The sequence below is a fragment of the Pseudophryne corroboree genome, chromosome 2, assembly GCF_028390025.1.
Source record: "Pseudophryne corroboree isolate aPseCor3 chromosome 2, aPseCor3.hap2, whole genome shotgun sequence".
NCBI classification, from domain to species: domain Eukaryota; kingdom Metazoa; phylum Chordata; class Amphibia; order Anura; family Myobatrachidae; genus Pseudophryne; species Pseudophryne corroboree.
In genome coordinates this window covers 513,863,343-513,891,272 of record NC_086445.1, presented here as the reverse complement: position 1 = coordinate 513,891,272, position 27,930 = coordinate 513,863,343, and the positions used below count along the sequence as shown (strand labels likewise).

At 45.6% G+C, this 27,930-nt stretch overlaps 1 protein-coding gene across 1 annotated transcript; it reads left to right on the top strand.

Moving 5' to 3' along the window:
- The first annotated feature begins 246 nt into the window (after positions 1-246).
- Positions 247-27,180, top strand: LOC135032419 (protein kinase C delta type-like). The gene is made up of 9 exons (XM_063954091.1): positions 247-807; positions 3,573-3,673; positions 5,315-5,485; positions 6,499-6,590; positions 7,473-7,535; positions 8,283-8,421; positions 10,442-10,597; positions 25,005-25,133; positions 25,980-27,180. Exons 1-9 carry the CDS (start codon positions 288-290, stop codon positions 26,109-26,111), a joined length of 1,503 nt encoding a protein of 500 aa, XP_063810161.1. The 5' UTR covers positions 247-287; the 3' UTR covers positions 26,112-27,180.
- Positions 27,181-27,930: the final 750 nt, after the last annotated feature.

The following is a 27,930-nucleotide window of genomic DNA, read 5'->3' as shown; positions in this document are numbered from 1 at the left end:
CATCTCACCAAAGTTTATTTGTCAACCTGTTCAATAATTGTGCGTTTTTCAGCTTTCTCCCACCATAACACTATATATAAATAGTGTTAACTTTTGGTGAAAAGTTTGGGAAAAAAGCTTCATATCTAACATTACTGATAACTCCCCATTAAATGATATGGGGGCCTCAGCAATACATGACAGCCAGTACGGGGGGTATGCAGCTGGTCTCACGGCCACTGCCATCCCAGCATTCCGTGAGGCAGAATGACAGTTGGTGCCAACTGACCAGAGCTGAGCAGCCAGTGATGGAGCCCAGTAAAGGAAAGCGGCGACCCCAACCCCAAAATGCGATGAAAGAAGAGAAGAAAAGCATAGAGAAGAGGCGTGGAGTGAAGAGGAGCGCACAGGAGAGGTGCAGAGAGAAGAGGAGTGGAGAGATGAGCAGAGACAGGAAGATTGGAGGAGCAAATAGCAGAGATGCTGTACCATCCAGCAGTCCTCAAAATCCCAACGGGGAAGATGTCATCGAGTTCCAGCTCATTACAATCAACGAGCTTGGAGAATATGAGAACCCCCCAACTGGAGCAGGGAACAGGCCAAGTCTCACTGCAGAGGGTCATCTGTACAAAAGGGAGAAACCATCTTCCCATGAGGCTGTGACTGGCAAGAAAAAGAGGAAACGTCAGATAAAAGAAGGAACAGAACAGAAGAGGGTGAAACACCAAGATGATGAGCATAGAAAGCAGAAAAGGAGACATCTGGATGTGGACGTGGTCCAAGAGAAGGTCAAGGGCAGTGATTTCACTCCTCCATTGGACAGACCAGGTAAGGAGGTATTAATGGTTTTAACAGAAAACTGTTTATTAATATGGAGAACTTGCTCCACTACTACTAACTATAGATCAAACTGTAGCTGATTGTTAATTTATTTCAGTGTTTCTTTCACATAGAGGGGCAGATGTACTAAGCTTTGAAGGGGATAAAGTACCAACAAATCAGCTCCTAATTGTAATTTTTCAAAAACAGCCTGTAACATGGCAGTTAGGATCTGATTGGTTGGTACTTTATCTCTCTCCATATCTCTCCCGTCAGTACTGGCCTTTAGAGGCCTGTAAGCTTGGAGGGATCCCCACTAGAATCAGCTATTAAATGTGCTACATAATAGTGCCAAATTCTCATATAGGGCATATTTCATCACCTCTAAAATAACAAATCTACTTCTATTGCGGTACTTTCTCAGTGTACCAGTGATGGGGGCTGTTACACTATTGGCTACTTAGCTGCTAGAGGCCCTGCCTGGGATTACCTGTGATCTGCCTTTTATATTAAACGCAGATAATGATCCCTGCTGCTTCCCTGGGGCACGAAAATGACAGTTGGTCGGTTGTGCTGCCTAGCCCCGCCCCCTCCCCCCAGCTGTTACCTGGAACCTGCTTGTGGCCAAGTTATACCAAGCACTACTTAGGGGGGTATCCATCACGTCTAATGTTATCACACATATCGCCCCAAAATCCACTTATCACACCCTGTGCGCTCCCAAAAACGAGATTCACAAGATAATTCAAGCCGGCAAAAGCAGAGATAAGTATAGGTGAAATGGGGAAATCTGCCTGTACCCTGCAAAAAGGCAAACTAACATAGGAAAACATTATAGAAGTCTATTAGTGGCCATACAAAAACTATTTGGTGTAATTAAATTAGGTCAAATGGCTGTTTATAAGCTTTAAAAAAAAATGTTAGAAAGCAATTTGTGTGTGTGTGTATATAAATTGTGTGTGTATAACATGCAGGCAGGGGTGAATTGGGAGGGAAAAGCAGCCCAGGAAATTTATGGAAGCAGCCCTAATGGGGGTGTGGTCTGATGAAGGGGTGGGGTCTGTTGAGGGGGCAGGATCACTCCTCATAGGGCCTGATTGTATGCAGTTGTGGCATTCCTTGCATCTTATGCTGCAGTTGTGTCTGAGACCAGGGGCTGAATGGGAACTAAAAGTGGCCCTGTAAAATTTTGCATAAGTGTCCCGACATGGGCAGCACAAGAGGTATAACATACCATGTAGCCATGGCAGCATCACTGGATGGCAGAATAGCTGTACTGCAGAGATGGAATAACAGAATGAATGGGGACAGCGCACTGTACTGAGGATGTCATTCCAAGTTGATCGCCCGTCGCAACTTTTTGCTGCCCATACGATCAACTAGACGCCGCCTATGAAGGAGTGTATTTCTGCATAGCAGGGCTGCGAATGCTTGTGCAGTACTGTTATGCAAAAAAAAGTTTCCTGTAAAAAGACCAGAGTAAGAGTTACTTACCCTGTGTGATCGATCCAGCGATGCAGGTCCTGGAATTGACGTCAGCCATTTGTCCTCCAAACGCCTGGACACGCCTGCATTGGACTCACCACTCCCCGAAAACGGTGAGTTGCCGCCCGGATCCACCTTCCCCCTGTCAATCTTCTTGCGGTCGCCGCTGCAACTGCATTCTTCGGTAGCATCAGCGCTGTCTGGCAACGGCCATTGCCGGGCAACAACATGCCTGCGCAATGCGGCCACCGCATTGCATTCGGGTCAGTTCTGACCCGAACGCACGACTGCGAAGAAGCGCACCTGAGTGCGGTGGGCTGCCTGTCATGTGGGGGCTGGGGCCACATGACAACACACAAAACAAGCCCCGCACACATATTCCTAGCAGGAATCTTCCTGGTGAGCCCCATGGCCAATCCGCCCCTGCATGCAGGTTCCCATGCACCTCAATACTGATTGCTCCTCATCATCATTTTATCATAGCGTTGAAGTCCTAAAATTATCATTTATAGCATGGGTCTTCAACCTGTGGCCCTCCAGCTGCTGTGAAACTACACATCCCAGCATGCCCTGCCACAGTTTTGCTATTAAGGTATGCTAAAACTGAGGCAGGGCATGCTGGGATGTGTAGTTCCACAGCAGCTGGAGGGCGGCAGGTTGAAGACCTATGATTTATAGTATATAGTGAAATATAACTTGTATCTCTCAGGTAGATGAAGCAGGCTTTCCCTGTTATACACTGAATGAAAAAACTCAGGATATATAGCCGCAGAGGATATAATAGTCACCTGTAATAATTAATATATGTCTACACCAAAAACATCAGTGAATAATATGGAGTAAGAGACTGTGCTGAGTGACTGAGCTCTGTGTTATAATATAAACCCCATAGAGCCCTGTATGTATAATACACCCTAATAGTTGTTAGGAATTAGGAGCGTATTACACATCACATTGACAATAAGTTGCTGTAAGTTACTGTGAATTGGGGAGTTTTGTTAATGATGTAAAGGTGTCTGTAGCTGCACTAAAACTAAAATACAAATTGTATTTAATAAAATAAAAGAACTAATAACAAATGTAAATGTGTGGAAATTATACGTGTGGTACTTTTAGAAAACAAAAATAACTTGTATTTGGTTTAAATATCCTTTACAATGGGCCTTAAAATACAAGATGCCATAGGCCCCGATGCAGCAGCTGAATACTGATTTGTATAATATCCACTGTCTGACTCATCATTTATATAAAGAGTAAATGTATAACCTCTTCCTTTGTTACCCCAATAGGAGGCAGCGGAGTCTCCTCAGCAGGCCCCGGCTGCAGGACCCCATTATCCATCGGGCGGTTCATTTACCACCAAGAGCTCGGCCGGGGCAGCTACGGAAGAGTAAGATTTGTGTTTTCTGTCTGATTTCTCATGTTGTCACCATTATGCTAACTGTATATACACACAGCTATATATAATAACAAACCTACTATATTGACATTGGTTACACAATAGTCATTTATATAGGGTTGTGTCCAAATCCCATTTGTGTCTGTGTGTAAATGCAGCCTATCTTTACTGATGTGAATAGTGTTACATGAGGAAAAGGGGTTCAGTGTGATTTACCGACGTACACAATACTGACGGTCATAATCCCGACAGCCATTGACCAACAGTCAAAATACCGACACAGTCAAAATACCGACATCCATTATGCCGACATGATGAAAATGCCAACATAGACAGAATACCGACAATTGAAATACAGACATGTCACAATACAGACATGAGTTTTTCTGGTGATTTCCGTGTCAATAACGACATAGGTCGACATGGACACCGTCTATGTGTTCCACGTCCCCTTGCATGGCTCACACTTAGGGCACGGTGCCTTGCTGCACTTGGCATACTGTTGTATTTCCCCTCCATGTCCACTGGGATGGTAAAGTATGAACAAGTCTGTTTTGGGGCAAAAATTCCTTAAAAATGCATGTCAGCATTTTGACATGTCAGCATTGCAAATGTCGGTATTCTGACTATGTCAGCATTTTGACTGTCGATCAATGGCTGTCAGGATTATGACCGTCGGTATTGTGTCCGTCTGTAAATCAACTGCTACCTGTGGAAGAGGTGGTGTGTGTGAGTGGGGGGGGGGTTGTATTTTCTGCAGGGAGGATTTGGGCAGATTTGGGGGGTCTGTACTTATATCTCTGCTGTACGATATACGTTCATTCAAACAATATTATAGGAGAATACAATGTAGAAAATGTTAAATGTTTATATTAATGATGGGGTAGTAGGTTGTACACTGAAGTGACATTGGTGTCTCCCACATGCCTGTCAGTTCTGTATAATCAGCCACACTGCCTAGTTACAGAGACAGCTACTGGGTAAGGGAAGCGGGCAGATAGTCACTGCACAGTACAGTTGGCACATTTACATTTAATTGAATACTGTGGAGAAAAATAATACTTTTTACTATAGCAGAAAAATAAATCCTGTATGTGCATGCTGTGGTAACAATAATTCTGTGCACATAATAAGAAAGTGGCCATTATATACAGCTCCTAGTTACCCACATACTGTCCCAGCTCCAAACATATGGCATTATCTGGTTAGTGTGTTCACCAAATGCCACACTATAGCTTACAACTCAACACTGGAGGGGACTGGAACAGGACAGGGGCATTATGTCATATATAGGGAATGTCTGTATCATGGATGGGTGCATGGAAAGCACAAGGCTGCCCTTTATCCCCATCTGGTCTCCTTCATAATGACCTCTCACTATCCTCAGCACCAGTGCCAGGTGTGTGCAGCGCCCATTCACCTCTGCTACACAGAACAGCAGTGACCAGACCTCCCCAATTACCCCACAACATGGACAATACAATGTAATCAAGACCAACATATCTTACTTTATTAATTCCAGGCATTTGTGCTTCCATTCTCTTATCTCCTGACACAGAATGTTCTCATTAGTTACTGTATGACCCATACCTCTTTCCTCCTGCTTCTGTAACGTCTCTCTGTACCGTACAGGTGTTACTGGCATCTGACACTGTCACCAGAAGGCAGCTTGCAGTGAAGGTCATTAAGAAAAGAGTTGTGGTGGAAGAAAATATGATAAGATCTGTGCTGGTGGAGAGAGAGGCACTGCAGGCTGTCAGGACGCCCTTTGTCGTCCGAGGGCTTTTTGCCTTCCAGACTGAGGTAAGTTCATGTAAATTTCTACTAACCCTCTTGGTCTTCGTTCATGCTGTTCCTGAGAATAAAAAAATATAAAGAAGTGCTGCATAATTGGTTTACCAATATAATAACCACTTAATTATACATTAATAGTAATATACAATAAATGTATTCAACAACATATGGCCATACAGTACAGTAAAATTCATTTGGGCTCATACACATAAAAAAACCTCATCTGTGCTATCTGAGGGAGGTAGGGGGACCGGCTTTGTCTGCTATTCCCACAACAGCGGATGTTTACACAGCTCATCTTTTTCTATATAAAGCGTACAATAAGACGTTTATCGGCCTCCATATATGCTTAGCCCCCTGCTTGTGCTACTTAAGGAAGGTAGGAGGAGGGTCGGCTTTGCTTCTTACCCACAACAGTTTTCACTGTCGTTTTACTACATGATGCTTTTAATGTGAGTGACTTGGGGCCTTATTCAGGTTTGTTAGCAAACCAAAACGAAACAGACTAATGGGCAAAACCATGTGCACTGCAGGTGGGGCAGATGTAACATGTGCAGAGAGAGTTAGATTTTAGATCAATAATACAATCTCTTTACTTTCATTTTGTAGGGCCAGCCGTGCTACTGTGTATGTGCGGTCTGCTGACTGCACATATGTGAGTGGGGAATGTCAGGGAGGGATCCTATAGATCCCTCTCCCAGTGCCTTTTGCAGAATATAGCCCATAGGCTACAACGGCTAACACCATCTGAAGATGGTGTTACCTACCGGAGTCAAGATGGTGTTACCTACCGGGGCCAAGATGGTGTAACCTACCGGGGCCAAGATGGTGTTAGTTACCGGGGCCAAACGATGTCATGCTTTACATTCTGGGACTTGGTAAATTTGGCATTGAAGCAATTGCCACAGAAATCTATGGAGGCGGCTTTTGCAATTGACAACTGTGAATCACAGTGAGTTATGTGCTGCCTGTAGATGCCAATGATTAGGAACATTAATGTATCATAATATGTCTTCTTACAGGAGCTCCTCTTCCTGGGAATGGAGTATGCCAATGGAGGAGACCTTTATGACCTATTGGAAAGAACTGGTGCCTTGGACCTAAACACGGCAACGTAAGAGCTGAAAGGAGACTGAGTGGATGAGTGTCTGGCCACAGAATACATTCAGGGTTACAGGGATTGGTGGATGGAGTCATTGTATTAGTATAATATATGTAATATGTAAGAGTGAGACACGTAATGATGGATTCTGGATCAGCATTGGCTGAATGACATTCATATGGTGGCCCATACACATCACATTTTTGTCATGGTCATGCATGAAAGCCTCCACTGGTATTGGTGTGTGCCCTAATATCCTCATGTCAGCATTACATCTCTGCACTGACTGGTACAAAGGCCTATTCTGCCTTCTATTGTCAGACACAGCCAGGTGACATCTGAATGTGGGATATCCCATAAGACAGGGCCCATGTATCAAACACTATTTGTGGCTGTGTCAGTGAAAACACTCATTTCCTGGGGCTAGCCACAAATATTATGTATCCCAGCAATGTGAGAAGGAGGGATCGCAGCAGGTATCTCCCCGGAAGTGGCCGCCGTGTGATCTTAGCTGACCGCTGTGTGATCTTAACTTACCACGCATGCGCAGGAGCCCCGGCAGCCATCACAGCACATGGCAGGGATGAGATCCTTTCGGAGCCCTTGTCCCTGCAGGTGCTGATTGATCCATCAGCTCGTTGTGATCACATATTGCAATGTGATCCTGGGAGGTAAGATCCCGCTCAGATCACATTGAATATACAATCTATGATAAATGGCCCCCAGTGTGCTATACCGTCTTGAGCAGTAGGGGAGAGGTGTTATCAGTGTGTTATGTATTTATGTAGTGAGTTGTACATCCCAGTGTCACATGGTACAGGTGTAATTCTGTGTGTAGCCTCTTTCTGAGCCTGTTACATATTGTTACAGCAGTTTCCTTTCTTTCTCTGCCAGTTTCTATGCAGCGGAGATTGTGTGTGGACTGGAACATCTGCATTCCAAGGGCTACATCCATCGGTAAGTACATCTGTCTTCTCATTGTAGTAGATCATTATTTCCTGTCTCAGTTTTGACGTTATTATTATATGTCTTTGTACACTTGTGTCTTATTTACAATGATGAGTACAGGAGACTGACCATACACAGATAGGGCCTGATGCTGGGTTGTATGGAAATCACCCTGAGCTGCATGCATGGAAGACGTGTATATTCCCCATATGCAGAGCTGTAGGCGTCTTGCTGTGCGCCCGCCTCCTATGTGTATGATTGGTTTACTTCTATTCACCGCTATCAGTGCACACTTGTACCTACCCTATACCAGGAGTAATAGATACGCCTGGTCACAGCCATATTTATGCTTACACCTAGAATAGCCACAGTGATACACCCTGACTGAGCTTGGTCTATAGGAGACATACCTCCCAACATCGTCAATGTCCAAGTAGGGACAATGCTGTGCAACGAAGGCACACACCCACGAAAAGGGGCAGTGGCCTCGTGAAAAGGGGGTATGGCTTTGTGGGAATGCCCGCGATCGCGAGCCACAAGCCCATTTTCGCCACTATGGGGGCATGCCCAGTGCTCTGTGAGCTGCAGGCCATGCCCCCAGCCTCTCTGCTTCCTGTGAATAGACGCTGTGCGCATTGATTATGGGAAAACCCCTTGGAGTGTTTAATTGCATATTGAAAGATGTAATTGTAAGTTACGTCATGTGCTGGTCCATCTCAGCAGCTTGTTTTACTTAGAGAATCTTCCATTTTACAGAGACATCAAACCAGAGAATATTCTCATCGATGGAGACGGCCATATTAAGATTGCAGATTTGGGCCTTGCATTAAACAACATGCATGAAGGAGATGTCGCCACTGAATATGCAGGAACAACAGGCTATATTGCCCCCGAGGTGAGTTATAAAGGATATTAGTGGATTTCTCATATATAGGACTAAATGTAATAGTTTCCCGAGTTGACTGAGGGAGTTATTCAGGTTTGTTAGCAAATAAAAAAAACACACTAATGGGCAAAACCATGTTACACTGCAGGTGGGGCAGATGTAACATGTGCAGAGAGAGTTAGATATGGGTGGATTTCTGTGCAAGGTAAATACTGGCTGCTTTATTTTTACACTGCAATTTCGATTTCAGTTTGAACACATCACACCCAAATCTACCTCTCTCTGCACATGTTACATCTGCCCCACCTTCAGTACAACATGGCTTTGCCCATTAGTACGAGTCTTCCCGATTTTTAACCAACAGTTTGTTTTTGCCATGTAAATGATTGCTGCTTTAAAAAACACCTAAAGTCCAGCAACTCGGAGGCTATTACATTTAGCCCATAATATATTTATCCTAAATAGCAAGTACGCTTGTACAGATAATTATATCTTCCTCAGGGTGACCTAAGCACAAGTAGAAGACCACGTTGTAGTGCAGCATATCTCAGCTATTTAGCTTACTAATATATATACAATAATAAAGCACAAAATGATGCTGCAGTCAGGGAAGGTGTAAGAGAGGAGGGATCCCATGTGCAGACTCTGTGGTATTACGGTACAGTAGCCTCTGGCAATGTGGATCTCTGGGAACATATTGCCCGTGCCCTGTTCCCAGAGACTTTTCTACTGCACATGCGCATATCTCCGAGAACCTGATGCAGTGGGGATTTGTGCTGCGACTGCAGCACCGACGTGGGACATCAGAGAGTGCATGATAAACATGAGTGCAGGGTATGAATATGCCAATGGTTGCTGTCTATTTCTTTATTTTTTATCTATTGATAGACATAGAGAAAGAGAGGCAGAGAGTGTCAGATCTCCAGTTTCTGTTTTCAAGAGACCAGGAAATGATGTTATAACATTTGAGGGCTTATTGGTCAGACCCTTTAGTCCCCGTAGTCACGCGGAAACAGGGCTAAATGCCACAAATGTAAGTAAAAAGGCTATTAAGTCTCTGTGATATCTCCAGCATTCCTATAGGTAATAGCGCACACTGCAGTCCCCATACAATGTGCGGGAATTTTACGGTTGTGCTATTTATCAAGCTCAGAAAAGTAAATGTTTTCGGAGATTGACAGCGTTAGTAAACGCCATCTTCATATGGTGTTAGCTTTCTTATCAATTGAAAGAGGATTCAGAGTGTGTAGAATGATCCCCTTGGTTGTAATGTTTGAGAAAAGCTGGTACCACTAAGGGTTACTACTATCATCCCCACCAACATGTAGGAGGAGGGATCTTCAGGATCTGGGCGCACTATTGCACATGCGCGGTCTGCTGACTGTGCCAGGACAAGTGGAGTATGCCAGTATCGGAGATATCTGCTGCGGCCTCCCATCTTTGCTCACAAACGCAGCCCATATAGGTTTCTCATTTGTACTGATCCACAGGTCTATGATTTATAAGGTATCCATAGGATCCCTCTCCAGTTACTCTTGATATGGCATGAGATATGGGGCCAAGGAGTTGGGTAAATTCAGCAAAACACCAGTCCCTATAGAAACTTATGGGGCTGCTATTGTGAGTGAAAACAGGAAACCACAGCAGGCACTGTATCTCCAATATCTGCTGTGCTCCCCTGCACATATATTATTAGAATACTTAATACTTACAAGGTACCTCATGACAACATGTGTTTCAGGGGGATTTCCTGCAAATTTTTATTGATAAATAGGCCCCATAAAGTGATAAAATCAGTAAATAAAATATATTACTTTTTATGTTTATAACATTTACCAGTATAATTATTCTAATCAGCGATGCGTTACTTGTATGTATTATTTCCTTTGATACATGTGAATTCCCCAATGGAAATTTTGCCCTTACAGCAATGTATGTGAGTTAGTACAGTGTATACTGTTCAGACTTATAGTAACATTATTGTGAATAAACCTATAGCATATAGAAAATCATGTCATTCTTTTGGCAGATGGAATATTTCCTCGGGTATAACACCTCGGCAGACTGGTTCTCATTTGGAGTTGTCCTATTCCAAATGCTGACCGGACAATCCCCGGAAGATAGCAGGCTAGTTGGCATACAGGACTTTTCATTAGCTCCTGATGCTGAAAACATCATTGAAAAGGTGAGTGTGAGTAAGTGCTGAGTATGCAGCTCAGGTTGCCAGATCACTCCCTCACTTTGTTGCAGGATAGAAAACAGAGAGTTGTAGTAAATGGAGTGCATTCACAGGAGGGAAATGTTACCAGTGGAGTACCCCAGGGATCTGTACTTGGACCAGTGCATTTTAATATCTTTATTGGTGACATTGCAAATGGCATTAAAGGGAAAGTATGCCTGTTTGCAGATAATGCAAAAAAATATGCAACAGGGTAGACACAGCAGGAGGGGTAAAACAAATGATTGAGGATCTAGGTAGACTAGAGGAGTGGCCAGGAGAGTGGAAATTACAGTGTAATGCCAAAAAATGCAAAATCATGCACTTGGGTCTCAAAAGTCCAAAAGCTAAATATAGTATTAATGGGACTATACTGTAAACTACTGAGAACTACTGAGGAGGAAAGGGATCTAGGAGTCACTAGTTCAGGTGGCTTAAAGGCAGGTAAGCAATGTAACAAGCAATGAGGAGGGCTAGTCAAATGCTTAGTTGCATAGGGAGAGGAATCAGCAGCAGAAAGAAAGAAGTAATAATGCCACTGTATAGGTCACTGGTGCGACCTCATCTAGAATACTGTGTTCAGTTCTAGAGGCCATATCTTCAGAAGGATATTAATACATTAGAGATGAACAAAGAAGCAGAGAAGGGAAAGGGGGGACATAATAGAAACTTTGAAATATATCAAGGGTTTTTAACAAAGTCCAGGAGGGAAACATTCTTCAAATGAAGAGAAGTATTAGAACACGAGGACATGCACTGAGACTGGAGAGGGGTAGATTCAGGGAAAATTTAAGTAAAAATTACTTCACAGAAAGAGCACTGGATAAGTGGAATAGCCTCCCATCAGAGGTGGTAGAGAGTAAGACAGTAGAGCAATTTAAGCATGCATGGGATAGGCATAAGGATTAGAGATGAGCGGGTTCGGTTTCTCTGAATCCAAACCCGCCAGAACTTCATGTTTTTTTTCACGGGTCCGAGCGACTCGGATCTTCCCGCCTTGCTCGGTTAACCCGAGCGCGCCCGAACGTCATCATGACGCTGTCGGATTCTCGCGAGGCTCGGATTCTATCGCGAGACTCGGATTCTATATAAGGAGCCGCGCGTCGCCGCCATTTTCACACGTGCATTGAGATTGATAGGGAGAGGACGTGGCTGGCGTCCTCTCCGTTTAGAATAGATTAGAGAGACACTTGATTTACTAATTTTGGGGAGCATTAGGAGTACTCAGTACAGTGCAGAGTTTTGCTGATAGTGACCACCAGTTTTATTTATAATCCGTTCTCTGCCTGAAAAAAGCGATACACAGCACACAGTGACTCAGTCACATACCATATCTGTGTGCACTGCTCAGGCTCAGGCCAGTGTGCTGCATCATCTATTATCTATATATAATATTATATATATCTGTCTGACTGCTCAGCTCACACAGCTTATAATTGTGGGGGAGACTGGGGAGCACTACTGCAGTGCCAGTTATAGGTTATAGCAGGAGCCAGGAGTACATAATATATTATATAGTGAGTGACCACCAGACACACAGTGCAGTTTATTTAATATATCCGTTCTCTGCCTGAAAAAAGCGATACACACAGTGACTCAGTCAGTCACATACCATTATCTGTGTGCACTGCTCAGGCTCAGGCCAGTGTGCTGCATCATCTATATATATTATATATCTGTCTGACTGCTCAGCTCACACAGCTTATAATTGTGGGGGAGACTGGGGAGCACTACTGCAGTGCCAGTTATAGGTTATAGCAGGAGCCAGGAGTACATAATATTATATTAAAATTAAACAGTGCACACTTTTGCTGCAGGAGTGCCACTGCCAGTGTGACTAGTGACCAGTGACCTGACCACCAGTATATATAATATTAGTAGTATACTATCTCTTTATCAACCAGTCTATATTAGCAGCAGACACAGTACAGTGCGGTAGTTCACGGCTGTGGCTACCTCTGTGTCGGCACTCGGCAGCCCGTCCATAATTGTATATACCACCTAACCGTGGTTTTTTTTTCTTTCTTTATACATACATACTAGTTACGAGTATACTATCTCTTTATCAACCAGTCTATATTAGCAGCAGACACAGTACAGTGCGGTAGTTCACGGCTGTGGCTACCTCTGTGTCGGCACTCGGCAGCCCGTCCATAATTGTATATACCACCTAACCGTGGTTTTTTTTTCTTTCTTTATACATACATACTAGTTACGAGTATACTATCTCTTTATCAACCAGTCTATATATTAGCAGCAGACACAGTACAGTGCGGTAGTTCACGGCTGTGGCTACCTCTGTGTCGGCACTCGGCAGCCTGTCCATAATTGTATATACCACCTAACCGTGGTTTTTTTTTCTTTCTTTATACATACATACTAGTTACGAGTATACTATCTCTTTATCAACCAGTCTATATATTAGCAGCAGACACAGTACAGTGCGGTAGTTCACGGCTGTGGCTACCTCTGTGTCGGCACTCGGCAGCCCGTCCATAATTGTATATACCACCTAACCGTGGTTTTTTTTTCTTTCTTTATACATACATACTAGTTACGAGTATACTATCTCTTTATCAACCAGTCTATATATTAGCAGCAGACACAGTACAGTGCGGTAGTTCACGGCTGTGGCTACCTCTGTGTCGGCACTCGGCAGCCCGTCCATAATTGTATATACCACCTAACCGTGGTTTTTTTTTCTTTCTTTATACATACATACTAGTTACGAGTATACTATCTCTTTATCAACCAGTCTATATATTAGCAGCAGACACAGTACAGTGCGGTAGTTCACGGCTGTGGCTACCTCTGTGTCGGCACTCGGCAGCCCGTCCATAATTGTATATACCACCTAACCGTGGTTTTTTTTTCTTTCTTTATGCATACATACTAGTTACGAGTATACTATCTCTTTATCAACCAGTCTATATATTAGCAGCAGACACAGTACAGTGCGGTAGTTCACGGCTGTGGCTACCTCTGTGTCGGCACTCGGCAGCCCGTCCATAATTGTATATACCACCTAACCGTGGTTTTTTTTTCTTTCTTTATACATACATACTAGTTACGAGTATACTATCTCTTTATCAACCAGTCTATATTAGCAGCAGACACAGTACAGTGCGGTAGTTCATGGCTGTGGCTACCTCTGTGTCGGCACTCGGCAGCCCGTCCATAATTGTATATACCACCTAACCGTGGTTTTTTTTTCTTTCTTTATACATACATACTAGTTACGAGTATACTATCTCTTTATCAACCAGTCTATATATTAGCAGCAGACACAGTACAGTGCGGTAGTTCACGGCTGTGGCTACCTCTGTGTCGGCACTCGGCAGCCCGTCCATAATTGTATATACCACCTAACCGTGGTTTTTTTTTCTTTCTTTATACATACATACTAGTTACGAGTATACTATCTCTTTATCAACCAGTCTATATATTAGCAGCAGACACAGTACAGTGCGGTAGTTCACGGCTGTGGCTACCTCTGTGTCGGCACTCGGCAGCCCGTCCATAATTGTATACTAGTATCCAATCCATCCATCTCCATTGTTTACCTGAGGTGCCTTTTAGTTGTGCCTATTAAAATATGGAGAACAAAAATGTTGAGGTTCCAAAATTAGGGAAAGATCAAGATCCACTTCCACCTCGTGCTGAAGCTGCTGCCACTAGTCATGGCCGAGACGATGAAATGCCAGCAACGTCGTCTGCCAAGGCCGATGCCCAATGTCATAGTACAGAGCATGTCAAATCCAAAACACCAAATATCAGTAAAAAAAGGACTCCAAAACCTAAAATAAAATTGTCGGAGGAGAAGCGTAAACTTGCCAATATGCCATTTACCACACGGAGTGGCAAGGAACGGCTGAGGCCCTGGCCTATGTTCATGGCTAGTGGTTCAGCTTCACATGAGGATGGAAGCACTCAGCCTCTCGCTAGAAAAATGAAAAGACTCAAGCTGGCAAAAGCAGCACAGCAAAGAACTGTGCATTCTTCGAAATCCCAAATCCACAAGGAGAGTCCAATTGTGTCGGTTGCGATGCCTGACCTTCCCAACACTGGACGTGAAGAGCATGCGCCTTCCACCATTTGCACGCCCCCTGCAAGTGCTGGAAGGAGCACCCGCAGTCCAGTTCCTGATAGTCAGATTGAAGATGTCAGTGTTGAAGTACACCAGGATGAGGAGGATATGGGTGTTGCTGGCGCTGGGGAGGAAATTGACCAGGAGGATTCTGATGGTGAGGTGGTTTGTTTAAGTCAGGCACCCGGGGAGACACCTGTTGTCCGTGGGAGGAATATGGCCGTTGACATGCCAGGTGAAAATACCAAAAAAATCAGCTCTTCGGTGTGGAGGTATTTCACCAGAAATGCGGACAACAGGTGTCAAGCCGTGTGTTCCCTTTGTCAAGCTGTAATAAGTAGGGGTAAGGACGTTAACCACCTCGGAACATCCTCCCTTATACGTCACCTGCAGCGCATTCATAATAAGTCAGTGACAAGTTCAAAAACTTTGGGTGACAGCGGAAGCAGTCCACTGACCAGTAAATCCCTTCCTCTTGTAACCAAGCTCACGCAAACCACCCCACCAACTCCCTCAGTGTCAATTTCCTCCTTCCCCAGGAATGCCAATAGTCCTGCAGGCCATGTCACTGGCAATTCTGACGAGTCCTCTCCTGCCTGGGATTCCTCCGATGCATCCTTGCGTGTAACGCCTACTGCTGCTGGCGCTGCTGTTGTTGCCGCTGGGAGTCGATGGTCATCCCAGAGGGGAAGTCGTAAGCCCACTTGTACTACTTCCAGTAAGCAATTGACTGTTCAACAGTCCTTTGCGAGGAAGATGAAATATCACAGCAGTCATCCTACTGCAAAGCGGATAACTGAGTCCTTGACAACTATGTTGGTGTTAGACGTGCGTCCGGTATCCGCCGTTAGTTCACAGGGAACTAGACAATTTATTGAGGCAGTGTGCCCCCGTTACCAAATACCATCTAGGTTCCACTTCTCTAGGCAGGCGATACCGAGAATGTACACGGACGTCAGAAAAAGACTCACCAGTGTCCTAAAAAATGCAGTTGTACCCAATGTCCACTTAACCACGGACATGTGGACAAGTGGAGCAGGGCAGGGTCAGGACTATATGACTGTGACAGCCCACTGGGTAGATGTATGGACTCCCGCCGCAAGAACAGCAGCGGCGGCACCAGTAGCAGCATCTCGCAAACGCCAACTCTTTCCTAGGCAGGCTACGCTTTGTATCACCGCTTTCCAGAATACGCACACAGCTGAAAACCTCTTACGGCAACTGAGGAAGATCATCGCGGAATGGCTTACCCCAATTGGACTCTCCTGTGGATTTGTGGCATCGGACAACGCCAGCAATATTGTGTGTGCATTAAATATGGGCAAATTCCAGCACGTCCCATGTTTTGCACATACCTTGAATTTGGTGGTGCAGAATTTTTTAAAAAACGACAGGGGCGTGCAAGAGATGCTGTCGGTGGCCAGAAAAATTGCGGGACACTTTCGGCGTACAGGCACCACGTACAGAAGACTGGAGCACCACCAAAAACTACTGAACCTGCCCTGCCATCATCTGAAGCAAGAAGTGGTAACGAGGTGGAATTCAACCCTCTATATGCTTCAGAGGTTGGAGGAGCAGCAAAAGGCCATTCAAGCCTATACAATTGAGCACGATATAGTAGGTGGAATGCACCTGTCTCAAGTGCAGTGGAGAATGATTTCAACGTTGTGCAAGGTTCTGATGCCCTTTGAACTTGCCACACGTGAAGTCAGTTCAGACACTGCCAGCCTGAGTCAGGTCATTCCCCTCATCAGGCTTTTGCAGAAGAAGCTGGAGGCATTGAAGAAGGAGCTAAAAGGGAGCGATTCCGCTAGGCATGTGGGACTTGTGGATGCAGCCCTTAATTCGCTTAACAAGGATTCACGGGTGGTCAATCTGTTGAAATCAGAGCACTACATTTTGGCCACCGTGCTCGATCCTAGATTTAAAGCCTACCTTGGATCTCTCTTTCCGGCAGACACAGGTCTGCTGGGGTTGAAAGACCTGCTGGTGACAAAATTGTCAAGTCAAGCGGAACGCGACCTGTCAACATCTCCTCCTTCACATTCTCCCGCAACTGGGGGTGCGAGGAAAAGGCTCAGAATTCCGAGCCCACCCGCTGGCGGTGATGCAGGGCAGTCTGGAGCGACTGCTGATGCTGACATCTGGTCCGGACTGAAGGACCTGACAACGATTACGGACATGTCGTCTACTGTCACTGCATATGATTCTCTCAACATTGATAGAATGGTGGAGGAGTATATGAGTGACCGCATCCAAGTAGGCACGTCACACAGTCCGTACTTATACTGGCAGGAAAAAGAGGCAATTTGGAGGCCCTTGCACAAACTGGCTTTATTCTACCTAAGTTGCCCTCCCACAAGTGTGTACTCCGAAAGAGTGTTTAGTGCCGCCGCTCACCTTGTCAGCAATCGGCGTACGAGGTTACATCCAGAAAATGTGGAGAAGATGATGTTCATTAAAATGAATTATAATCAATTCCTCCGCGGAGACATTGACCAGCAGCAAGTGCCTCCACAAAGTACACAGGGAGCTGAGATGGTGGATTCCAGTGGGGACGAATTGATAATCTGTGAGGAGGGGGATGTACACGGTGATATATCGGAGGGTGAAGATGAGGTGGACATCTTGCCTCTGTAGAGCCAGTTTGTGCAAGGAGAGATTAATTGCTTCTTTTTTGGGGGGGGTCCAAACCAACCCGTCATATCAGTCACAGTCGTGTGGCAGACCCTGTCACTGAAATGATGGGTTGGTTAAAGTGTGCATGTCCTGTTTTGTTTATACAACATAAGGGTGGGTGGGAGGGCCCAAGGACAATTCCATCTTGCACCTCTTTTTTCTTTTCTTTTTCTTTGCATCATGTGCTGATTGGGGAGGGTTTTTTGGAAGGGACATCCTGCGTGACACTGCAGTGCCACTCCTAGATGGGCCCGGTGTTTGTGTCGGCCACTAGGGTCGCTAATCTTACTCACACAGCTACCTCATTGCGCCTCTTTTTTTCTTTGCGTCATGTGCTGTTTGGGGAGGGTTTTTTGGAAGGGACATCCTGCGTGACACTGCAGTGCCACTCCTAGATGGGCCCGGTGTTTGTGTCGGCCACTAGGGTCGCTTATCTTACTCACACAGCGACCTCGGTGCAAATTTTAGGACTAAAAATAATATTGTGAGGTGTGAGGTATTCAGAATAGACTGAAAATGAGTGTAAATTATGGTTTTTGAGGTTAATAATACTTTGGGATCAAAATGACCCCCAAATTCTATGATTTAAGCTGTTTTTTAGTGTTTTTTGAAAAAAACACCCGAATCCAAAACACACCCGAATCCGACAAAAAAAATTCGGTGAGGTTTTGCCAAAACGCGTTCGAACCCAAAACACGGCCGCGGAACCGAACCCAAAACCAAAACACAAAACCCGAAAAATTTCAGGCGCTAAGGATATCCTTACAAAGAAATAAGGATCAAATAAGGTTTGAGGTAAAAATATGGTAAAAAAAGGGGCAGACTAGATGGGCCAAGTGGTTCTTATCTGCCGACACATTCTGTGTTTCCCAGTATTGACACGTTGGGCAGCATCGCATCCACCACAGCAGTGGAGGGATCCCTCCTTCGTACATTCCAGGGATACATAGTATTTGCGGCTATGTCCCGTAAACGGGTGTTTTTGGTGACATACCCGCAAATACTGTTTGATAAATGGGCCTCTTAGTCTATAATCTCAATGAAGAAGAAATTACCCTTGGAAAAGCTTCTATATTGGTCTTACCGGTTCCCAAGGAAAGGTTTTATTACTCTTCAGTGTCCTGCATCAGTGTTCAGAGACAATTTCCAATTTCTACATAAGGTGCAAGTCACACTTTCCCTGCCCCGGGTGTATGTCTTACTCCTGTTACTCTGATCCAGCTAAATGGCTCAGGAGGCACTGGCTAGCATCAGAACCAGATTTACATGCAATATATGAGCCAAAGGGTACATCTGGGCATTATACAGAGGTACAGCATTATAAACTCCTGGAAATTTGGTGAGTTTTGATCAGAAATGTGCGGACGAGGTAGGCAGGGGAGACACTGCCTCACCTGCCATAGACTTTTTACTACAGAGTTTTGGCTATAACAATGATTAGAATAATGCAAATAAGATTTCTCTGACGTCCTAAGTGGATGCTGGGGACTCCGTCAGGACCATGGGGATTAGCGGCTCCGCAGGAGACAGGGCACAAAAGTAAAAGCTTTAGGATCAGGTGGTGTGCACTGGCTCCTCCCCCTATGACCCTCCTCCAAGCCTCAGTTAGATTTTTGTGCCCGGCCGAGAAGGGTGCAATCTATGTGGCTCTCTTAAAGAGCTGCTTAGAGTAAAAGTTTTGTTAGGTTTTTTATTTTCAGTGAGTCCTGCTGGCAACAGGCTCACTGCTACGAGGGACTTAGGGGAGAAGAAGTGAACTCACCTGCGTGCAGGATGGATTGGCTTCTTAGGCTACTGGACACCATTAGCTCCAGAGGGATCGAACACAGGCCCAGCCATGGAGTCCGGTCCCAGAGCCGCGCCGCCGACCCCCTTGCAGATGCCGAAGAGTGAAATGGTCCAGAAACCGGCGGCAGAAGACTTTTCAGTCTTCATGAGGTAGCGCACAGCACTGCAGCTGTGCGCCATTGTTGTCAGCACACTTCACACCAGCGGTCACTGAGGGTGCAGGGCGCTGGGGGGGCGCCCTGGGCAGCAATGAAATACCTATACTGGCTAAAAGATACATCACATATAGCCCCTGGGGCTATATGGATGTATTTAACCCCTGCCAGGTCTCAGAAAAACGGGAGAAGAAGCCCGCCGAAAAGGGGGCGGAGCCTATTCTCCTCAGCACACAGCGCCATTTTCCCTCACAGAAATGCTGGTGGGAAGGCTCCCAGGCTCTCCCCTGCACTGCACTACAGAAACAGGGTTAAAACAGAGAGGGGGGGCACTTATTTGGCGATATGATTATATATATTAAGATGCTATAAGGGAAAAACACTTATATAAAGGTTGTCCCTGTATAATTATAGCGTTTTGGTGTGTGCTGGCAAACTCTCCCTCTGTCTCCCCAAAGGGCTAGTGGGGTCCTGTCCTCTATCAGAGCATTCCCTGTGTGTGTGCTGTGTGTCGGTACGTGTGTGTCGACATGTATGAGGACGATGTTGGTGAGGAGGCGGAGAAATTGCCTGTAATGGTGATGTCACTCTCTAGGGAGTTGACACCGGAATGGATGGCTTATTTAGGGAATTACGTGATAATGTCAACACGCTGCAAGGTCGGTTGACGACATGAGACGGCCGGCAAACCAATTAGTACCTGTCCAGGCGTCTCAAACACCGTCAGGGGCTTTAAAACGCCCATTTACCTCAGTCGGTCGACACAGACACAGACACGGACACTGACTCCAGTGTCGACGGTGAAGAAACAAACGTATTTTCCATTTGGGCCACACGTTACATTTTAAGGGCAATGAAGGAGGTGTTACATATTTCTGATACTACAAGTACCACAAAAGAGGGTATTATGTGGGGTGTGAAAAAACTACCTGTAGTTTTTCCTGAATCAGATAAATTAAATGAAGTGTGTGATGATGCGTGGGTTTTCCCCGATAGAAAATTATTGGCGTTATACCCTTTCCCGCCAGAAGTTAGGGCGCGTTGGGAAACACCCCTTAGGGTGGATAAGGCGCTCACACGCTTATCAAAACAAGTGGCGTTACCGTCTCCAGATACGGCCGCCCTCAAGGAGCCAGCTGATAGGAGGCTGGAAAATATCCTAAAAAGTATATACACACATACTGGTGTTATACTGCGACCAGCGATCGCCTCAGCCTGGATGTGCAGCGCTGTGGTGGCTTGGTAGGATTCCCTGACTGAAAATATTGATACCCTTGACAGGGACAGTATTTTATTGACTATAGAGCATTTAAAGGATGCATTTCTATATATGCGAGATGCACAGAGGGATATTTGCACTCTGGCATCAAGAGTAAGTGCGATGTCCATATCTGCCAGAAGATGTTTATGGACACGACAGTGGTCAGGTGATGCAGATTCCAAACGGCACATGGAAGTATTGCCGTATAAAGGGGAGGAGTTATTTGGGGTCGGTCCATCGGACCTGGTGGCCACGGCAACAGCTGGAAAATCCACCTTTTTTACCCCAAGTCACATCTCAGCAGAAAAAGACACCGTCTTTTCAGCCTCAGTCCTTTCGTCCCCATAAGGGCAAGCAGGCAAAAGGCCAGTCATATCTGCCCAGGGATAGAGGAAAGGGAAGAAGACTGCAGCAGGCAGCCCATTCCCAGGAACAGAAGCCCTCCACCGCTTTTGCCAAGTCCTCAGCATGACGCTGGGGCCGTACAAGCGGACTCAGCTGCGGTGGGGGGTCGTCTCAAGAGTTTCAGTGCGCAGTGGGCTCACTCGCAAGTGGACCCCTGGATCCTACAAGTAGTATCCCAGGGGTACAGATTGGAAATTCGAGACGTCTCCCCCTCGCAGGTTCCTGAAGTCTGATTTACCAACGTCTCCCTCCGACAGGGAGGCAGTATTGGAAACAATTCACAAGCTGTATTCCCAGCAGGTGATAATCAAAGTACCCCTCCTACAACAAGGAAAGGGGTATTATTCCACACTATATTGTGGTACTGAAGCCAGACGGCTCGGTGAGACCTATTCTAAATCTGAAATATTTGAACACTTACATACAAAGGTTCAAATCAAGATGGAGTCACTCAGAGCAGTGATAGCGAACCAAGGGTACCTCAGGTTTGTGGTACAGAACTGTCACTATCAGTTTCAGACGCTGCCGTTTGGATTGTCCACGGCACCCCGGGTCTTTACCAAGGTAATGGCCGAAATGATGATTCTTCTTCAAAGAAAAGGCGTCTTAATTATCCCTTACTTGGACGATCTCCTGATAAGGGCAAGGTCCAGAGCACAGTTGGAGGTCGGAGTAGCACTATCTCAAGTAGTTCTACGACAGCACGGGTGGATTCTAAATATTCCAAAATCGCAGCTGTCTCCGACGACACGTCTGCTGTTCCTAGGGATGATTCTGGACACAGTCCAGAAAAGGGTGTTTCTCCCGGAGGAGAAAGCCAGGGAGTTATCCGAGCTAGTCAGGAACCTCCTAAAACCAGGAAAAGTGTCAGTGCATCATTGCACAAGGGTCCTGGGAAAAATGGTGGCTTCTTACGAAGCGATTCCATTCGGCAGATTTCACGCAAGAACTTTTCAGTGGGATCTGCTGGAAAAATGGTCCGGATCGCATCTTCAGATGCATCAGCGGATAACCCTGTCTCCAAGGACAAGGGTGTTTCTTCTGCGGTGGCTGCAGAGTGCTCATCTACTAAAGGGCCACAGATTCGGCATTCAGGACTGGGTCCTGGTGACCACGGATGCCAGCCTGAACGGCTGGGGAGCAGTCACACAAGGAAAAAATTTCCAGGGAGTGTGATCAAGTCTGGAGACTTCTCTCCACATAAATATACTGGAGCTAAGAGCAATTTACAATGCTCTAAGCTTAGCAAGACCTCTGCTTCAAGGTCAGCCGGTATTGATCCAGTGGGACAACATCACGGCTGTCGCCCACGTAAACAGACTGGGCGGCACAAGAAGCAGGAGGGCAATGGCAGAAACTGCAAGGATTCTTCGCTGGGCGGAAAATCATGTGTTAGCACTGTCAGCAGTGTTCATTCCGGGAGTGGACAACTGGGAAGCAGACTTCCTCAGCACGACCTCCACCCGGGAGAGTGGGGACTTCATCGGGAAGTCTTCCACATGATTGTGAACCGTTGGGAAAGACCAAAGGTGGACATGATGGCGTCCCGCCTGAACAAAAAACTGGACAGGTATTGCGCCAGGTCAAGAGACCCTCAGGCAATAGCTGTGGACGTTCTGGTAACACTGTGGGTGTACCAGTCGGTGTATGTGTTCCCTCCTCTGCTTCTCATACCTAAGGTACTGAGAATTATAAGACGTAGAGGAGTAAGAACTATACTCGTGGCTCCGGATTGGCCAAGAAGTACTTGGTACCCGGAACTTCAAGAGATGCTCACAGAGGACTCATGGCCTCTGCCGCTAAGAAGGGACTTGCTTCAGCAAGTACCATGTCTGTTCCAAGACTTACCGCGGCTGCGTTTGACGGCATGGCGGTTGAACGCCGGATCCTAAGGGAAAAAGGCATTCCGGAAGAGGTCATTCCTACCCTGGTCAAAGCCAGGAAGGAGGTGACCGCACAACATTATCACCACATGTGGCGAAAATATGTTGCGTGGTGTGAGGCCAGGAAGGCCCCACGAAGAAATTTCAACTCGGTCGATTCCTGCATTTCCTGCAAACAGGAGTGTCTATGGGCCTCAAATTGGGGTCCATTAAGGTTCAAATTTCGGCCCTGTCGATTTTCTTCCAGAAAGAATTGGCTTCAGTTCCTGAAGTCCAGAAGTTTGTCAAGGGAGTACTGCATATACAACCCCCTTTTGTGCCTCCAGTGGCACTGTGGGATCTCAACGTAGTTCTGGGATTCCTCAAATCACATTGGTTTAAACCGCTCAAATCTGTGGATTTGAAATATTTCACATGGAAAGCGACCATGATGTTGGCCCTGGCCTCGGCCAGGCGAGTGTCAGAATTGGCGGCTTTGTCTCACAAAAGCCCATATCTGATTGTCCATTCGGACAGGGCAGAGCTGCGGACTCGTCCCCAGTTTCTCCCTAAGGTGGTGTCAGCGTTTCACCTGAACCAGCTTATTGTGGTACCTGCGGCTACTAGGGACTTGGAGGACTCCAAGTTGCTAGATGTTGTCAGGGCCCTGAAAATATAGGTTTCCAGGACGGCTGGAGTCAGGAAAACTGACTTGCTGTTATCCTGTATGCACCCAACAAACTGGGTGCTCTTGCTTCTAAGCAGACGATTGCTAGTTGGATGTGTAGTACAATTCAGCTTGCACATTCTGTGGCAGGCCTGCCACAGCCAAAATATGTAAATGCCCATTCCACAAGGAAGGTGGGCTCATCTTGGGCGGCTGCCCGAGGGGTCTCGGCTTTACAACTTTGCCGAGCTGCTACTTGGTCAGGGGCACACCCTGGCTGAGGAGGACCTGGAGTTCTCTCACTCGGTGCTGCAGAGTCATCCGCACTCTCCCGCCCGTTTGGGAGCTTTGGTATAATCCCCATGGTCCTGACGGAGTCCCCAGCATCCACTTAGGACGTCAGAGAAAATAAGAATTTACTTACCGATAATTCTATTTCTCGTAGTCCGTAGTGGATGCTGGGCGCCCATCCCAAGTGCGGATTGTCTGCAATACTTGTACATAGTTATTGTTACAAAAATCGGGTTATTATTGTTGTGAGCCATCTTTCAGAGGCTCCGCTGTTATCATGCTGTTAACTGGGTTCAGATCACAGGTTGTACAGTGTGATTGGTGTGGCTGGTATGAGTCTTACCCGGGATTCAAAATCCTTCCTTATTGTGTACGCTCGTCCGGGCACAGTATCCTAACTGAGGCTTGGAGGAGGGTCATAGGGGGAGGAGCCAGTGCACACCACCTGATCCTAAAGCTTTTACTTTTGTGCCCTGTCTCCTGCGGAGCCGCTAATCCCCATGGTCCTGACGGAGTCCCCAGCATCCACTACGGACTACTAGAAATAGAATTATCGGTAAGTAAATTCTTATTATTTCAAACATAATCTTTGTATTTATCATATACTTTATACAGTCACAACTCTGGCGCAAATGTTAGTATAACAGAAAAGGCTCTGCCTCACCTGCCTCACCTCACTGCACGTCACTACTCTCATCCCTCCTAATGGTCAGGCATGGAGCATTTCCTATCTGATACCCAGTAAGAGGAGAGAGGGAGGAGCAGACGGAATCGGCCTTGTCTGATTATTATTATTTTTTTACTTCTCTTCACATTTACTGATGGGAGGCCTGGTTACTGCTATGTGTGTTATGCATTATGTGTGGGGGTAACCCCAGCACAGGCACGCAGCATGTGTTTTTCATATCTGTGCCATGTATTACATGACTGACCCGAGAACCCAACATACATAATTTCAAACATAGATATCATATACACATTTTCTTTTGAAGTCTAAAAAATGCAAATGACCTTTTACCTATCACACATTTATTCTTGAATATGATGTGGCAAAAGCCTGTCTGTCACTTGTTTAATGCTGCAAGTAAATAATATCTAATGAATGTCTAGATATATATGGGTCACAATTTCATTTGCAGCTCAGCTGTTAAATAATTATGGTCTTGTTGCTCTTTTCAGCTCCTGTGTGAAGATCCTGATAAGCGTCTGGGTGTGGATGGTGTAATTAGAGACCATCCCTTTTTCTGGAGTATGGATTGGGAGAGGCTAGAGGCCCGCAAGATACCACCCCCATTCATACCCAGCAAAGTAAGTGCACTGTTATACCCCTTTTACACCACCCGAGGTGGGCCGCACACGGGAGCCTGACATGGGTGCTTCCTGCGTGTGACCTGCCTCAGGCCCCTTGCCACTGCTGTCCCCAACCCGGCATATTGCCAGGTTGGTGACATCAGCAGTGCCTCGGCAGGGGCGATGCTTAGGGATCACAAGAAATGGGTTGCATTGACCCGGCTTCCCGTTCACACAGCACAGCGAGCCAGGTTGAACACGTGTTCAACCCTGCTCGCTACCTGAGTTGGAGTACGGGTTGCATGGCCCGGTTTATTCCAGCTGGGCCCTTTCAGACCACACAGCAACACGGGTTACGCGTGCTCATGTGCAATAACCCATGTTAAAAGCTGGCGGCATAAGCGTCTTGTACTGTGTGTGTCTGTGGTGTGTATGTATAAAGCTGCCATGGCTCATTTCTTACTGACATTTGGTATAGTCGGTATATAGATTGCAGTCAGATGATAATTGGTAAATGCGAATGTGAATTCCCCTGATATGAATTAAATATTATTATATACTTGTATTGTCTGACAGGGTTGCGGCTGGCGGTGGGGATCTCGGTGGTCAGCATACCGCCCCAGGATCCCGGCTCGCTGCGCTCGCAACAGGTTCTATTCCCACTCTACGAGTGGGAATAGTCCCTGTTAGTCGGCATGCCGACTGTAGGGCTTTTAATCAGTCGGGATCCCGGTGTCGGCATGGTGACCGCCGGGATCCAGAGAGCCGGTCACATGACCGGATCCCGTCTGACATATATACAGTAAGGGCGTTTTCTCTCCCTGCTTAGATAAAATACATGTCTCTTATTTCCTCTCTCTGCAGCCACCTAAGAAGTCGCTTCCACACCTGGCGTTCTCAGATCTTCTGTCAGCTACACCATCAGCCTGTGAGTCACCAATTAGTTCCGTCCACCAGGAACTCTTCCGGGAATTCTCATTTGAGACCAGGATATAGCTGTCCTGCTGCAGATTACATCGGGGACCCCTTCATGAGCTCTGCTGCACTTGATATGGCATAACATCACCCATCCATTCTCTGAGGCCCTTGTAACCAGTAAATATATCATCTGACGTTTCCTCAATGAAGATAAGATCTTTAAACATCCTTGCCATCCTTGCCATAATAACATCATTTATTTAAATGTACACTGCAGTGAGCTTCTGAGCCTCTTTGTCCCAAGCTCCAGTATCCATCAGAGGATGATAGAGAAGTAACATCTAAGGAGTGTGATTGGCCGGCTATGGGGAAGGCGGAGGCCGGACTTTTTTTTTCTCTATCATCCTCCCACAAAGGAGAGGGATATAATAAGTCATCCAACTATTATACCATCATTTATGTAAATTTACACTCTGCGTGAGCTTGTGAGCCTCTACATCCAAAGCTCCAATATCCCACTCCCCTTATACTGTATATACATGTAATGGCTGCGCTCCCCTGTAAATCTGTCACACGCCACTACCATTTCCAGTATTCCACCTACTGGTTCTGAGCTCTCATATCCCTATTGTATTCTAGACCTAGTTACTCCTGTCTTGTCCTCGATCGCAGACTCTAGTGTTTACTTCTTTGGATCTCCCCGTTTTTCCCTGGCACTATAGTACCACCCTCTTTCTCTTGTTTTCTGTCTTTGAGCAGCTCCTCTCTTCTTTGGTTCTTTCATTCTATCGGCATTAACTCGGGTCACCCAGTCAAAGGTTAAGCTCATACTACCACCAGTGGCGTAAGTCCTGATGGCATCCCAGTACCGGTAGGCACATAAAGCCTTATGGGAAAAGCGGCTATTATAGGCAAGAAGACCTGCTGGTGAGTTCTACGAGTCTTAACCCAGGGTGTACAAGGGTCACTGTCCAGAAGATCTTCAGGGGCAACAAACCCTTCTGAGAGAAGATCCTTCAGTTGTAACAAATTTTTTATACAAATGAATTTTAACTTATATACCTATATATTTATTACAGCTCTGCCTATTATTACAGAGTAAATATATAAATTGCAGATTTTTATATCAGAAAAGTTTTTATTAAAGCACTACATGTCATACAATAAAGACATTGTAAATACAACATTTTCAGTGTACAGTCTCTTCATTGTAGATAAGATACAATATTTTCAAAAGACAATATGCAAATATAGCCTGTATGGTCACGGATAGAGTGTATTTCACATAGAATTTCAATATCCGGCAATAAAAAGATCCAATTTAAATCATCACCAAGAAAAAATTAAATACCGTGTTTTACCATGAATTGAAGATTCATTGAAGATATGTCAAAATTGCTGTAGTATTGGCTTGCAGGCTGCCGCACTGACCAATAAAATAAATCGTCTACATCCTTTGCTGACTCTCATTGAGGGTGGAATCATGCCAAATATTGCCCATTCTACGGTGAAGGGAACATAGGTAAGTAATGATGCTTCAGCATATTGTTTAACTTGCAAGCAGAATCTCCTAACGGGCACTGCCAAAGACAGTGATAAAGATCTGCATTGGGTTCCCCACATCTATAGCAGGCATGGGTATGAGATCTTCCCATGAGGAAACTCCTATGTGGTGACAGATAAGCTCTGTGAAAAATGTTTAAAAACATGTCTGACTATATATTGAAGAGGGCAAGATTCTGCAGGAAGTTGTAAGAGCAGCAAGAAAATCTTTGATTTCATAAATAGGAAATTTAGACAACCACTGTGCCAGCCCTTTAGTTGAAGCCAAATGATCTAAGTTGATTCTGAAATGTTGATAATAATGGGAAATAGCTTTTTTCAACATATGAGGTTT